Source organism: Hevea brasiliensis, chromosome 4 (assembly GCF_030052815.1).
Source record: "Hevea brasiliensis isolate MT/VB/25A 57/8 chromosome 4, ASM3005281v1, whole genome shotgun sequence".
Lineage (NCBI taxonomy): Eukaryota > Viridiplantae > Streptophyta > Magnoliopsida > Malpighiales > Euphorbiaceae > Hevea > Hevea brasiliensis.
In genome coordinates, this window is record NC_079496.1 from 33,132,951 (window position 1) to 33,147,312 (window position 14,362).

Genomic DNA, 14,362 nt, shown 5'->3' on the forward strand with positions numbered 1-14,362 from the left:
CTTGAGACTACCCCTAATATTGGAAAGGGAATACAGCAAGTGCAGCAATATATATATATATATATATATATATATATATATATACCCTACACAATAATCTCAATTTTTTTATAATTTTGAAAATAAAATAATATTATTTTCTTAAATTTACTTTTTTTCAAGAAATTAAAAGAGTGCAGTTGGAAAGAGTAAGCGGAAAGGTCTGTTGTAACATCTAATAGTTAACAAGTTAGTTATCAAGAAGCCGCTTTTCTCTCTTATTCTGAGTTTCCAAACACTGCTGCAGAACTTCTCTGCGACATATTTGCTAGTGATTGTTGAAAATTACTCGCTTTCAGTGGCGCTGATAAAGCATGCATAGCGGCCTTCTTAGCATACGAGGGTCTTTGTTGCTTTTCTTCTGCCTCATTAGTTTGGCGACTCTATTTAGGTCCAAACCTGCAAACAGGAAAAGAATTAAACATGAACATCAGTAAAAAGATCAAAGCTAAGCAAGCAAATATGCATTACCAGAAGCAGTCCCTCCAGCTTGTTCTCCCTCTTGAGAAGTTTCACATAGACAGGAAATGGGTAGTTGCCGAAAGATCAACCCTACCATGTTTGTCAAACGATCAACCCTATCATGTTTGTCATTCTTCCAGGCAACACTAATAAACAAAGCCATAGTTTCTCAGTAAAATCCCCTTGCCAGACATTTTATTAGGTGCAGGTGATCACATTGTCGAATAGACCACCCCTGGGGATGGGTTAAAACTGAAAATTCTATCCTACCAAATTTACACCAAAGATGGAGGCAGGGTGAAAACAACACAATTGCTCTGAGCAGAAAAGTGCCTGTGGTCCTCTGTGGGCCTCCAAGAACACGTGTACACACTACAAACCCCTCAATATCCTAATTGAAGCACGGTAAACTGATCCTCACTCTATTCTCCATCTGTAAGGACTAAATTGGCTCACAGCAAGTCATAATCTTGCAGAACTTGTACATAGAAATCAGGCCGTGGAATCAAACACTAGCTTTTAAGGTCCTCTTCATATACAATGAAACTGTTTGGTTCTGGATTATCATTAGCCCGAACAGTGCTCTCGAGAAAACCCAAAGTGTATTCCTCTTGTATACTGTATTTCTGCGTAATCTCCACCAAATATGTAACAGTGAGAGAAGTGGCTAATTCACCAATCATATGGTTGGCACAGTTAAGCTCCCCGTTTTAACTTTTAATCAAAACAGAAAATAATTTTTAAAAGAAAAGGTCAAATTGACCTACCTGAGGATAATAAACCCAAGCACATTCTTTAAGTGGTAGAGGATGTAAGCAAGTTTCCGATTTTTCAATCTCTATGTGTAGTCAACCTTTGGACTGTAGCCTTCCCTCTTCATTTCCTCATTCAGCAATTCATATAGTTCTATTGAATGATGATGTAAATCATCACCTGCATGAAATTCATGAACTTGTGCTCCAATTTCAATCCAGCTACAACCAGGGGTCTTAATGACTCCCTGTCGTCTCATCAACACCCTCATTTTAGCTGAGTCATCCCACCTTCTCAAATTTGCATATATCTTAGATGAGATAATATAGTTTCCAGAATTTGATGGCTCGATATCTAAAAGCAGTTTAATAACCCGTTCACCAACATCTACGTTTCTACGCTTCTGACAGGCGCCAAGCAATGCCCCAAGTACAATTTCGTCTGGTTTTCTAGGCATCCTCTCAATGAAGTTCCAAGCTTCATACAGATGCCCTGCACGTGCCAAAAGATCAACCATACAAGAATAATGCTCAATTTTTGGGACCAATCCAAATGATGAGCTCATTGAATCAAACAATCGATGGCCCTCATCAACCAATCCAGCATGGACACAAGCAGAAAGAACTCCTATAAATGTGATGTCATTTGGCCTGACAGTGCCAACCTTTAGCATACGTCTGAATAAAGATAATGCTTCCTGAGCTCTCCCATGAAAAGCAAGAGCAGAAATCATGGCATTCCAAGAGACCTCATTTCTGTGAGGCATACTTTCAAAAATTCTCAGTGCATTGTCCAAGCTTCCACACTTTGCATACAAATCAATTAATGCACTGGCAACATAGACATCATATTGTAAGCCTCTCTGTGATGCATATGTCTCGATCCATTTTCCCAAATCAAGGGCTCCAATCAAAGCACATGCAGAGAGCACAACAATCATTGTGATTTTATCTGGATTTGTACCCACCTCTCTCATGCGATTGAAAAGTGTAATTGCTTCATCTGATGCTCCATTCTGGGAATATCTGTGAAGCGCTAGTCAAGAAACAAAGTAAATTAATTAATAAATGGTCAAAGCATCCAATTTATGCAGTCAATGTGCATTAACTAAATTCCTTTGTGTATGTACCTAGAACTACCAGGACACGGTTTTTCTTTTTTTTTTTTCCCCTCACCAAAATATTTCAGAATTTAACTAGTTGATTACTTCTAAGGATCATGTCAACAATAAATGCATAGTACACCAGGTGCAATTTGCCACTCCATCAAGTGAATTTGCAAGCATGATGGGACCTAATGTCAAATGTATCACATTATCAAAGCCAATAAAAACAACTTGAAATATAGTTTTTCCAAAAGTTATCCCAAAATGAGCCATCATATAAGCTTTCAGAGTATAAAAACAGAGCTAATTACCCTGTGATCATGGCATTCCAAGTGACAACATCTTTCTTTTCCATGGCATCAAAGACCCTCCTTGCTGAGATCAAATCCCCGCACTTCCCATACATGTCAATCAAAGCAGACCCTAAATATGAGTTTAACTGTATCTTCTTCGAAGCAACAAGCTCCTCCACCCACTTCCCCAAACCCAAATCCCCTAAGTCCCCACATGCCCCCAGAACACTCACCAAAGTCATCTCATCAGGCTCAATTCCTTGCTCTCTCATTTCCATAAACAACCTCACTGCCTCTCGTGCAAAACCCATCTTTGAGTACCCTGAAATCATCGAATTCCAAGACACCAAATCTTTGTCACCAATTTCATCAAACACCTTCCATGCATACGCCAGTTCACTACACTTTGCATACATTGTTATCAAAGAATGATTCACGTGACCATCATTATCCAAACCAATCTTACACACCATAGAATGGGCTATCTGCCCATGCTTCAGTGCTAAAAGATTCGCAAATGATATGAACACAAAAGGGTAAGTGAAATTGTTCGGTTTTAGGCCTAAAAGCTTCATCTGATAATATAATTGAATAGTAAGAGCGTGGTTTCTCCATATGGTAGTTAAGCCTCGGATCATGATATTGAAGGCATAATCATTGGGATTGGGTATTTGGGCAAAAAGAACAGACGCATAGTTAAAGTCTTTGAATTCAATGATTTTGGAGAGAAGGAAGTTGGGTTTCGGTATTGAATTTATGAGCATTTGGGCGTGGATTTGTTGTATTGGCTTCTTAGATAGGCATTGCTTCAATAGATATAAGAGTTTCTCTGTTAGAGTTTGGCGGAGGCTATTTGCTTCTGCAAAAGCAAGATGGCGGGAAATAAGATTTGATGAAGGTTTTGTCTTGAGCATTTCAGAATCTCAAAAACTTCTGTTTGGGAGCCGTGAAAATCAAAGAAAAAAAAACAACTCAGATACTATAATCTCATTGTAAAAAATTCCACTGGTGTTGTATAGACTATAGATTCTTTCCGTTGCATAAAAAATAAAATAGCCTTGTATAGAGAAGATGTTATCTCGACGCTATTACCGTCATGTTTGATTCAGCCGCTGTCTGTTGAATGATGATTAATTAATATAATATTTATCGATTATAGTTTATATTATTTTTTTTTTCATCGATTCATAATTAATTTAATTTAATTTTTTATTTTAATTATATTATTAATATTATTATTTAATTTAATTTAATATTTATTTAATTTAAAAATTAATATTATTAATATTTTTATTTTTTTATTTATAATTTTAATATTTTAATTAACATATTTTAATTTTATTAAAATATTTTTTTATTAATAATATAAAATATAAAATATTTATTTATATCTAAATATTTAAAATTAATTATAAATTTTTTATTAATAATAATAATTACTTTATTATTTTATTTATATTTTTAAAGTTATTTAATTTTTTTAAATAACCATTTTCTAATTTCAAAAATAAATGATATTATACAATAGATTAATAATTATATATTTATTTTAATAATATAATAAATAATATAATATATTAATTTAATAATTATATATTTAATTTAATAATAAAATAAATAATATAATATAATAAATTTATAATTTTATATTTATTTAAATAATAAAATAAATTATATGATATATACTCTTATTAGTCATTTTACATACCAACAGCAACAGTTAAATATAGTTTTACCAAATATTTAACATAAATCAGCTATTAGTTGTCAACTAACAGTAACAACTATCAACTATCAACTGTATTCAACAATTAAACCAAACATACCCTATAATAGCTTCATTTGGAATAAATGGATTTAAAAAAGTATTCAATTCATTTTTATTTCTTTTAAAATTAACAATTTTTTTTAAATAAAAAAGTTAAATTTTTTCATTTTAAATATTAAAATTAATTAAATTAAATTTTTATAAAATTTTACATCCCAAATAAGAGAATAAATTGTTGGCATTGAGATTACTTAAAATATTTTCCAAATACCCAATATATATTAAAAAAAAATGTTTAGGTAAAATTTGCTCAACAATTGCTCTAATTTGACCAAATTAGGTAACATTTTTATTTTTTATTTTTATAAAATTAGGCAACTCTTTCGGTAAATAATTTTTTTTATTGATTTTATTTTTAAATTTAATAAAATGAAGAAATTCTTATAGAAAAACTAAAATGCTAAAAACCTAAGTCCTACTCTGAGAATGGGATCGAAGTCAATTAGGCCATCATACTTATTTTTAGTCAATCATTTTCTTACTCTATTTGAGTTTCAATGAATAATCTTAATTTTGATCGCGAGTTAAGTGAACTAAACAATATTAACTTTAAGTTAAGTGGTGGCAACTAGGGTTTAATGTGACAAATATGTAAGGTCTCCTTTGGTTTAACCTCCCTACTTCCTAGGAAATTAACTTCGCAGGATGTAACTGACCCCATAAAGATAAGTTATTTCTTGTGAAATGAATGAAGTTACTTTCTTGACTTTCTACGAAGTCGAGACAAAATGCTAACGAAACAAATTGAATTTATTAACTTGCTGAGAACTTACCCCAACCAAACAACACCCAAACACTGAATTTGTATACTCTTACAGTTTAATGATGATAACTAGAGAAATTGACTTGGTAGGAAAAGGAACAGACACTAAATCTAGAATATATGACTCAAAATAAGGTTTATAGTAGTTGTTAAAATAATGAATGACCTTAAAAAAGTCCAAAAGGGTTAAAATAAAATTTAAAAGGCCCTAGGAGATAGGTCAGGTCAAGAATAATTCTCAAAGGGGTAACCGATGAAGTTACCAAGGTTAGCCATTTGACTACCCTTTGAACAAATTTGACTTTTTTCTTGACATATTTAGAGTTTTAAATGAAATTTTAGAGTGAAATAAGTTTTGTTAGAAACTAGATACCTAGAGCTTTTTAATGGTATACCGCTCATCAAAATTGAAGCAAAAAATGAGAGAGATGCTGCTGCTCATAGTGGGTTATCAAGACAATAGCCAAACTAATGCCTTAAGTAGTCGAATGATTACTCTTTGTCAAGATGTCTTATCAAATAAATTTTTATCTCTTTAAGTTAGCTATCTAATTAGAATGTTATCCTAGGCTGAGATAAACCTCTATCTCATCAAAAGAGTATTCAATCTGACCCTAAAATCTCCAAATTTACTTATAAAAGGCACTATGAAGGGAAGGGTTGGGGGTTAGCAACTGTGGTTTAAAAACAACATTTTTATATTCTTTATAATCTACTCACTTTCTTAGGTTAAAGACTAATAATCTTACTAGACCTAGGTCTAAAAACATCTCTTATGACAAATATTTAGGTTTGATCCATAGCTTTTGTTTTCTAGTGTTCATTCTTGTTTCCATCAGGTCTATAGTCAAGGTATTTCTGAGGGCAAAACTTTTGTATTTTCATGTCCATCTCTACTTCATTTCAATTGTTATATTTCATTATTTACTACTATATATGTGTGAGTTAGGAGCTTAGAGAGTTTTAAATCCTTTATAGGCATAGGGTTCTCACCTTTGTCTTAATATCAATTTCTTTTATGTGTCCCTTTATCATTTTAATTAGCACTCTCTTGATGTTCTTTTATTAATTAATAATGGAATCACATTAAGTTTAAGAAGGTTCTTGACTCTTTAGTTTTGGATGTTTTACGGTGCACTCAAAAGTTTATTTATGTTTAATTCATTGTTTTATATTGTTTTGATGCAATTTAACCCTTATTTAGAGTGTATTTTGTTGTGTGTTTTGAGGTATCTAGGGTCGTAGAATGAAATTTGGAGACATGAAATCAAATTATGGATGAAAAATGGATAACTTAGGATAGCCATTGACTACCTACGGTAATCATTCAACTATATATATATGTATAGTTGTTCAGCTACCCTTTCCTAGAGCATCATTTTTGTTTCATTTAGTGTTTTTCTCCCAATGTCTCCGCTTTTTTTAATCTATTTTAGATTATTTTCCTATAGTCACTTCCTTTTCCTTAAGCCCATTCTAGTTTTATTCCCCTTCAATTATCCTTATTTCATAATCCTTTTCACTTTATTGTGCTTTTATTTACTACTTTATATTTTCTACTTTATATTTGCTAAATGGCTGTTTTAATTATTGTAAATAAGATATAAATGTTGCATTAGAATGTTAGAACAAGATTGATTTAATGTAATTAAATTAAACACAAGAAAATGACTAAGTGGAGATCGATTATTTGGTTAGGTGGCTGAAATGCCTAACACATTCGTTGATTCATACCCAACTTCTAAACCTATCTCTTAATGGGTTTAGTGGTTAGGTCCTCTGCGTAAAGGTCAAAGTTGCCATTCTTATAATCAATGTCTTGGTTTATTCGAGAGCCAACTCTCATTTCTCTTAGCTAATCTTTGCGCCTATTTTAGCATTCCTCTAAATTTAATGGTTTATAAAAAAAAAATTAAAAAAGTAATGGCAACTTGCTCCCAAAACAACAATCAAGTTTTTGTTCATTGAACTAATAAAGGTGGCAAGTACATGATAGGAGGTGGCTATGATAGCAGGTGTTGGATTTGATACCAATTGATGTCAAACCTAAGTTCTCACATCCAAAATGTATACTAATTTAATTCCAAAATTAATTATGACTCTAAATACTATAATTTTATATAAAGAACTAAAAATCAAAATTTACTAAATATTCCTACTAAAAATTTATAACTTCTTAAAAATTTATAAAAATATATTATTTTTTATTAAATTTCTAATTACTTGTCGAAAATATAATATTATTTATAAATATATGATATGTTAAGTTTTGGCTAGATTCTAAGGTATTTATATGTGTTGGAGGCTATTCTTACTATAATAATAGGATCAAGATTAGTATGCTTGAAAACTATTTCATACTTGGAAATGAATCATGCTATAAAGATAACTTTTTGGATAAGGTTTTACCCCATAATCATGCTTGGACAAGTAACACTTATTTGATTGTCGAGGACAAAAGTCAAAAATACAGAAGAGTGACAACACATAATAATGTAAAAAATATAGAAGAGTGACAACACATAATAATGTCAACAATGCAAAAGAGTGACAACACATAATAATGTAAAAGATGTAAAAGATGTCAACACATTTGTAGCATTTATTTATATACAAAGCAATTAAAATAGTTGAGACCTTCTTTTATATAAGAGAATACACAATGTGATTATTTTGCAAAACGATTAGTAATGGCAACTAGCAGATGTAGGAAGTGGGTTCTTCCTAAATTTCGTGATGAATATCACAAGGAGAAACATGGTGATCAGAAGGAATATTACATTAGACTGCACCATGAATGAAGTTTTCGACTTGCTAAATCAGAGCAACTAATTGAAGCCACACGAGACTTGGGAGGTAAGATTGTGAAATGATAGTCAATTACAATGCACAAGACAAACATCTAGATATATGAAGAAGCTGTAAGGAGAATTTGAGAGGAAAATAATAGGCTCTTACTCCATCAAAGCAGGTACTATATGCTAAAATTGGCAAAAGATCAAGGAACGGTAGTTTCATGAACTCTCTACATGTGAGGTAAAAAATATCCTAGTATCACCAATGTATGCGTCGAACTATGAAATGTCAGATGAAGACATTTAGTTTTAGATTTATGCTTAAATTATTACCATGGTTTATATGATTTGTACTGTATTTATGACTTAACTTATGATTTTAATATTCAGTACCTATTAAATTAATTAAGATGTAAGGAAATAGTAGAAAACTATAGACATAAATATGCAATAAAATTAAGAGTGACAATAAGTTTCGTACACTTTGAATTGCCCGAATGGTCAATCTGAGTCAAACATTGCAATATCCTATAGACAATCAAGTTTATGAGTCATATTTGAAAAAAATCCTATTTTGTAATATATCCCTGGCTTCAAGAAATTCCAAAGCCCATCCCTTACAAAAAATTCCCTATTCAAATATATTTTAATTCGATTGTTCTCTTCTCTAATGTGATACCCCGTATTATGAATCTCTTCAATGTTCCCTCTTGCCATATTAATAACTTTGGACTTAAGGGACTTTAACTAATAACTCTTGTGCTTTCGTACGAAAGGTTGTTGATTGATTTACTCGATAATGCCATTCATTTAAAAATTGATTAAGTACAACATCACTATTATGTAAACGAGGATTTAATGGATAAAAAACTCATTATCGGGCACCCACATTCGTCCACTTGCTTTGAAAATATCTTTAGGTGTATAAGTTTTCAATATGGCCCTTCAAAAATAAATATAAAAAGAAAAGGAAAATTTAAAACTTTGCATCAATAGCGAAATAATATATATATATATATATATATATATATATATAAGAAATTTTATGAATTTATGATAATAATATCGTATAACTAATAACATGGTGGTAAGGAAAAGGGAAGAAATTTTAGAAAATCACTATCATCACTATCACTAAAATCAAAAAGTTCATCATCCTCAACAATCAATTGTGATGTTGTTATACTTTGTTTTTCACCCACATTTTTGTATGGACTAGTCTGATTGTGAAATTATTCAAGAGGATTATTCATTTTGTCAATCTCAAATTGTAATTGTACTTTAACTTTGCATATTTCTTCATTAGTATTCCTTTTTAATTTAGCTGATCGTACTTTCGGGACTGGTAAAGCATGGAATCGGTAATATGCTTGCATCTCATAACGTTTCTCCCATAATCTCTCCCATTCATATTGTGTAGATATTGTAACTCTACTAAAATCAGCCATATTCTTAGAATGCTTTCCAATAAATATATGGTTTGCATGGCATTTTTGAATACACACATAATTAAGCAGGTTGACAAAAGGTCTTTTATGACCATACCATGTGCATCCATTGGGATCAATATATTTGTCTACAACATCACCACCTTTATTAACACTTGATTGTCTAATTTGTTTCTTATTTGATGATTCACCAATGATTATCCTACTCATATTACCTATTACATAAGTGAGAAAATTAATATGAAATGATAATTCTTAAATTGTGGACGTTTTTTCAATTGAAACAAATTCAATTTGATTTATAATTAATGACTTACAGACATACATATATTAATCAAATATACAAATAACTATCTTAGCAATCTACATTCTTACTTGGCAACTTTTTTTTATTATGTCCTGATTCACAACAAATTGAATAGTGGATCTTTGATCTCTCCCCCAGTTTTCCTTTAAACCTCCAATCCACTTTGGCTTTTCTTTTGGCCTTATACTAGTTGGGTTAGGGACAAGAGGTTTGCCATCAGCTTCAGGCCAATAAGCTGGGTCTCCAAGAGCATGGAACATTAACTCATAACATTATAATGTCCATTCTAACTTATAATAATTGTCGCAAAGGGATTTTGCGGTCGCCTGGACGATCACTCACCGAAGTGGGAAAAGTGAGGAGTCGCCACCTTAGTTTTGAGGGAAACTAAAGAAAACCATTTGGGAAGATAAATTAAAAATGAAACCACTTCAAAACAGAGATTCTAGGTTCGGGGTCCGTAAACGGGTGGGGAAGGTGTTAGGCACCCCACCTCGTCCCTTAATAAGGGTAAGTAGATTTAATTTTGCGTTCTTTATAAATTAGTTAGGAGGGCTTGAATGGGAATGTTAATCCTTTTGGCTAAAGGAACATTTGATTTCTCACTGAATTTGGATCACCCAGATACACAAGTAAATGAGACCACCTTAGTGAATTGACGTTACGAATTTTTTAGTTTTGAGATTATTTTGCGTACGGGTTAAGATTTGGTGTGAGAATCGGATAAAAACCCTCCTCCGATCTCTATTTAATGGTTATTTATTAAAACCTTGAGTAGAGACCGGATAAGAACCCTCCTCCGATTTCCATTTAATAGTTATTAAAATTTTGAGTTGAGACCGGATAAGAACTCTCCTCCGATCTCTATTTAATGGTTATTTATTAAAACTTTGAGTGGAGACCGGATAAGAACCCTCCTCCGATCTCTATTTAATAGTTATTAAAATTTTGAGTTGAGACCGGATAAGAACTCTCCTCCGATCTCTATTTAATGGTTATTTATTAAAACTTTGAGTGGAGACCGGATAAGAACCCTCCTCCGATCTCTATTTAATAGTTATTAAAATTTTGAGTTGAGACCTGATAAGAACTCTCCTCCGATCTCTATTTAATGGTTATTTATTAAAACTTTGAGTGGAGACCGGATAAGAACCCTCCTCCGATCTCTATTTAATAGTTATTAAAATTTTGAGTTGAGACCGGATAAGAACTCTCCTCCGATCTCTTTTAGATTAACAGGAGCCTGAAAGGGACTTTTCCGATCTCCCGGATTTTAATTTCAGCTACATGACATAAGAGCCTAAAGCTAAGGATTCTGGCATTCAAAGATGCTGGGGATAAGGCTTCTCGATACCTTTTGGCTAGATGGGGAAAACTAGACTTGATTTACCGACCTTCCATGTATTCATTTTACCAATATCTATTAATGACCGATATATTCTGTTTTGTTTATTTTGGTTTTATTCCACTTTATGACCTCTTTGTCGAATTGCTGTTCACGTCAGCCTAATAGTTTGGCTATCTTCCTGACGCGTTATTCAGGTTCTCTCTTTTAAAAGAGACCCCTAAGTTGCAGTTACCTACGTCTTGCCTGACCATTTACACGCTACTAGGAACCAGAAAAACTTGCATTCAGAAATGACGAAGATTAATAAAATGACGGACTAATCACTAAAGAGATAACTCGAGAGTAACATTCTTTTGGGTCCTTTTGCACAAAATGAACTTGGAGAAAATCACATACGTAAGAAGAACAAAGAAAGTGCGAAAAATAAATGTAAACACTTAGTAAAACAGCAATATGAGCTCTTACCTGTGAGGAGCCAAATCTACTGAAATAGCTACGGGGTGTCAAATAGAGATAAGACAGTGGACTGATTAGCCTGAGAGCTGATGTTCGTCGGGAAGTGAAGGGAGCTTAGCTAAAATATAATCAGATTAAGATAAAAGCCGAGTGGAATGAAGTTTAGCTTAGACAGTGGGAATGAAAACAGAGATGATAAAGGGTGAAAGTGAGGCGTGACCGGATAATGAACAAGCGGAAATGTAGAGTTCCAGATTATTGAATCCTTTTCAAGAAACACTTCAGAAAACTAGTTTCAAAAGTTTTTCCAATCAACACTTCAAAGTAGCGGAATAACAAATTGAATGAAGTTTTCAGAGTTCTTCCGCTATAATAACAGCCTCTCTTTTTTGTCCGTCCGTCCCTTGAACAGTTTTTCATGCAGGTATTTATAGGAATCGGGCGCTCCCCGTGGAGGGTCAGGATTTATTTTGAGGGAGATGGAGGGTCAAGATTTCGAAAGACATGATCGGATGTCCAGGAATTAAAGAGAATCAAAATGAATGGCTGAGATCCCTCTTCAGAACGTTTGTCCTTTTCTTCTTTCAATCTGATGGTCCCAGATCTTCTTGTCCGGAACGATCTAAGGGCTAAGAGCGAAAGATGCTGGTATTGTCGTCTTCTCTCTTGATCCAAGGGTTCCGAGTTTGTCCTTACAAGTGGGATCAACGGTGGAGATTGGGATGTACAGGACTGTCATGACATACCCTGGCACTGTCGACGTGCGAGGCGATTCTTAGGCGTGCGGTGGAGATCTCGTTTGCAATGCTTTAACTACCTCGGCTCTGATTCTGACGACGGTTATTTGGGATTTGTCTTATTCTTTTTGCCTTCCGATCCCTCCTCTTTCTGATCTCTTTCACATGTTCTTTCCGATCTTTCATGCTGGTCTCCCATCTTCCGATCTATTATTCCGATCTTTCCCTTCCTTAGGTCCGGTTTGGTCAAAGCATTAATTGCCCCTCGATTCCCGAAGCGTTCGCTTCGTTTTCTGCTCAGCAATAAATGCTTATTTTCCCCTATATATACCCCTGTTGACAGAGACATTTCTTTCATCTGATTTTCCTCTCTTCCTTTCTTATTTTCCCTGTTCTAGCTGCTCCGGTGGAAGTTCCGGCCATGATTGTGGTTTTTGATCCCTTTCCGATGAGCTTCTTTAACCACCGGCTGAAAATTTACGATCCCGGTGATCGCATATCCCTAACTGACGATTGTGAGAGAACTGTATTTGAGCGATATGTATTGCGGAGCTCGGTTGTACAGATCTCGAGTCGCTCAACCGAAGTTCATTCGGCTTCTCATCACATTGAGTGTTCGACAGCGGTCGATCCACATTGGGTGTTCCGGCAATGATGAAGCATCCGGTCGGCAATATCCTTGGGATCAGTTACAAACTGATCCTTAGATCAGCCTTTTGATATAATCAGATCTCCAATGTATTCCGATCCTTAGAGATCGCCCAGATGATGTAATCCGTTAATGTAATCAGATCTCTAGAGATCGCCCAAATGATGTAGTTAGACCTTTATTGTAATCCGATCCCTAGAGATCGCCCTAATGATGTAATCCGATCTTTTTGGAAATAAAAGTCTTGTTTCTCCAATTATTATCTTATTGATTATTTTCCGATCTCTGATATATTTGTCCGATCTGGTTCCTAACAAAACGACTCTTAACTGATCCTTCATTCAAAACATTCAACTTATTATGTCGATCTCCAGTTAACCGATCTCGGAATGTTCGAGAGACGTGTCAGAACAGCTGGCGAATCCCGTTAACCGATGCACTGCATGGAACCTCGTGAGCATTAAATGCTCGGACTAGTATAAATAGGGATGGGGGGGTTAGCCATTTGCTCTCTCATTCCATTTTCAGCCTCTTGCTCACAACTTCGAAGTTCTCTCATTTTTCCCAAGTTCTTCCGACGCCGATCAGACTCCGGTAAGGGCTTTGATCTTCCTTTTAGTTTAAGTTCTTTATTTCCTTTGAAAATGAGCGGTGTCGAAGGTCAGAGAGCGGCGAGCCTTCCTTCCATTCAGCTCTCATGGTCGTCCGATGAAGAAGAGGTAGTCGGGCTAAGCACGCAACTGAACCCCTAGGGTCTCCGTTCGGCTCGGGGCGGATCATACCATCAAGGTGTGCACTGTTTGAGGAGGAGACTCTCCCTATAGACGAGCTACCGCTCGGTTCTTGAGAAATCGATCTGCAATCATTTAGCCAAGAATACAACATTCGGCCGATTAAATGCGAGCTAATCAAGTGCCACGGCGATCTTCGTGTCGATCACTCCTTTGAAGAGAATGACATAGTTATGGTGTACGAGGAACGCTTAAAGGCCGGTCTTGGTTCCCTCTAGATGACTTCAATAACGAGGTCCAAAAACTTCACTGAGCGTGCATCGCTCAAATTCACCCTAAATCGTGGTGGATCTTGGTAGCCTTCCGAGGTCTATGCCGAGCTAAGGGAATCAGACCTACGGCTAATGTGTTCGCCGAGCTGCACAGACTAACTCACCGAAAGGATGACGAACACCGGTTCTTTCAGTAAGCCTCATTGCGAGCTCTTTTCCGATCCGCCTCATCCCTTAAGAATTGGAAGAACTGCTTCTTCATTCGAGGAGCAAAGATCCGAGCCGCTTTGAGGACTTCCCCGTGGTGGTGGTACCGTGAGCCTTTGCTTCCGAAGCATATTACCCTGAACCAGGAGGAAAGCTTAATAGTGATGGA

General features: G+C 34.5%; 1 protein-coding gene across 3 annotated transcripts; it reads right to left on the bottom strand.

Moving 5' to 3' along the window:
• Positions 1 to 666: 666 nt before the first annotated feature.
• LOC110655955 (pentatricopeptide repeat-containing protein At2g34400) lies at positions 667 to 3,617 on the bottom strand. 3 transcript variants are annotated; one of them, XR_009148249.1, is made up of 3 exons: positions 2,671 to 3,617; positions 1,269 to 2,279; positions 667 to 1,127 (listed from the first exon to the last, which is right to left on the bottom strand). XR_009148249.1 is itself a non-coding variant. In XM_058145680.1 (2 exons), the coding sequence occupies exons 1-2, from the start codon at positions 3,564 to 3,566 to the stop codon at positions 1,340 to 1,342; spliced, it is 1,836 nt and encodes a 611-aa protein (XP_058001663.1). In that variant the 5' UTR covers positions 3,567 to 3,617; the 3' UTR covers positions 667 to 1,339. The 3 variants fall into 3 exon arrangements, 1 of the variants encoding a protein (XP_058001663.1); XR_009148250.1 differs by having other exon boundaries at positions 667 to 1,136; XM_058145680.1 differs by having other exon boundaries at positions 667 to 2,279.
• Positions 3,618 to 14,362: the final 10,745 nt, after the last annotated feature.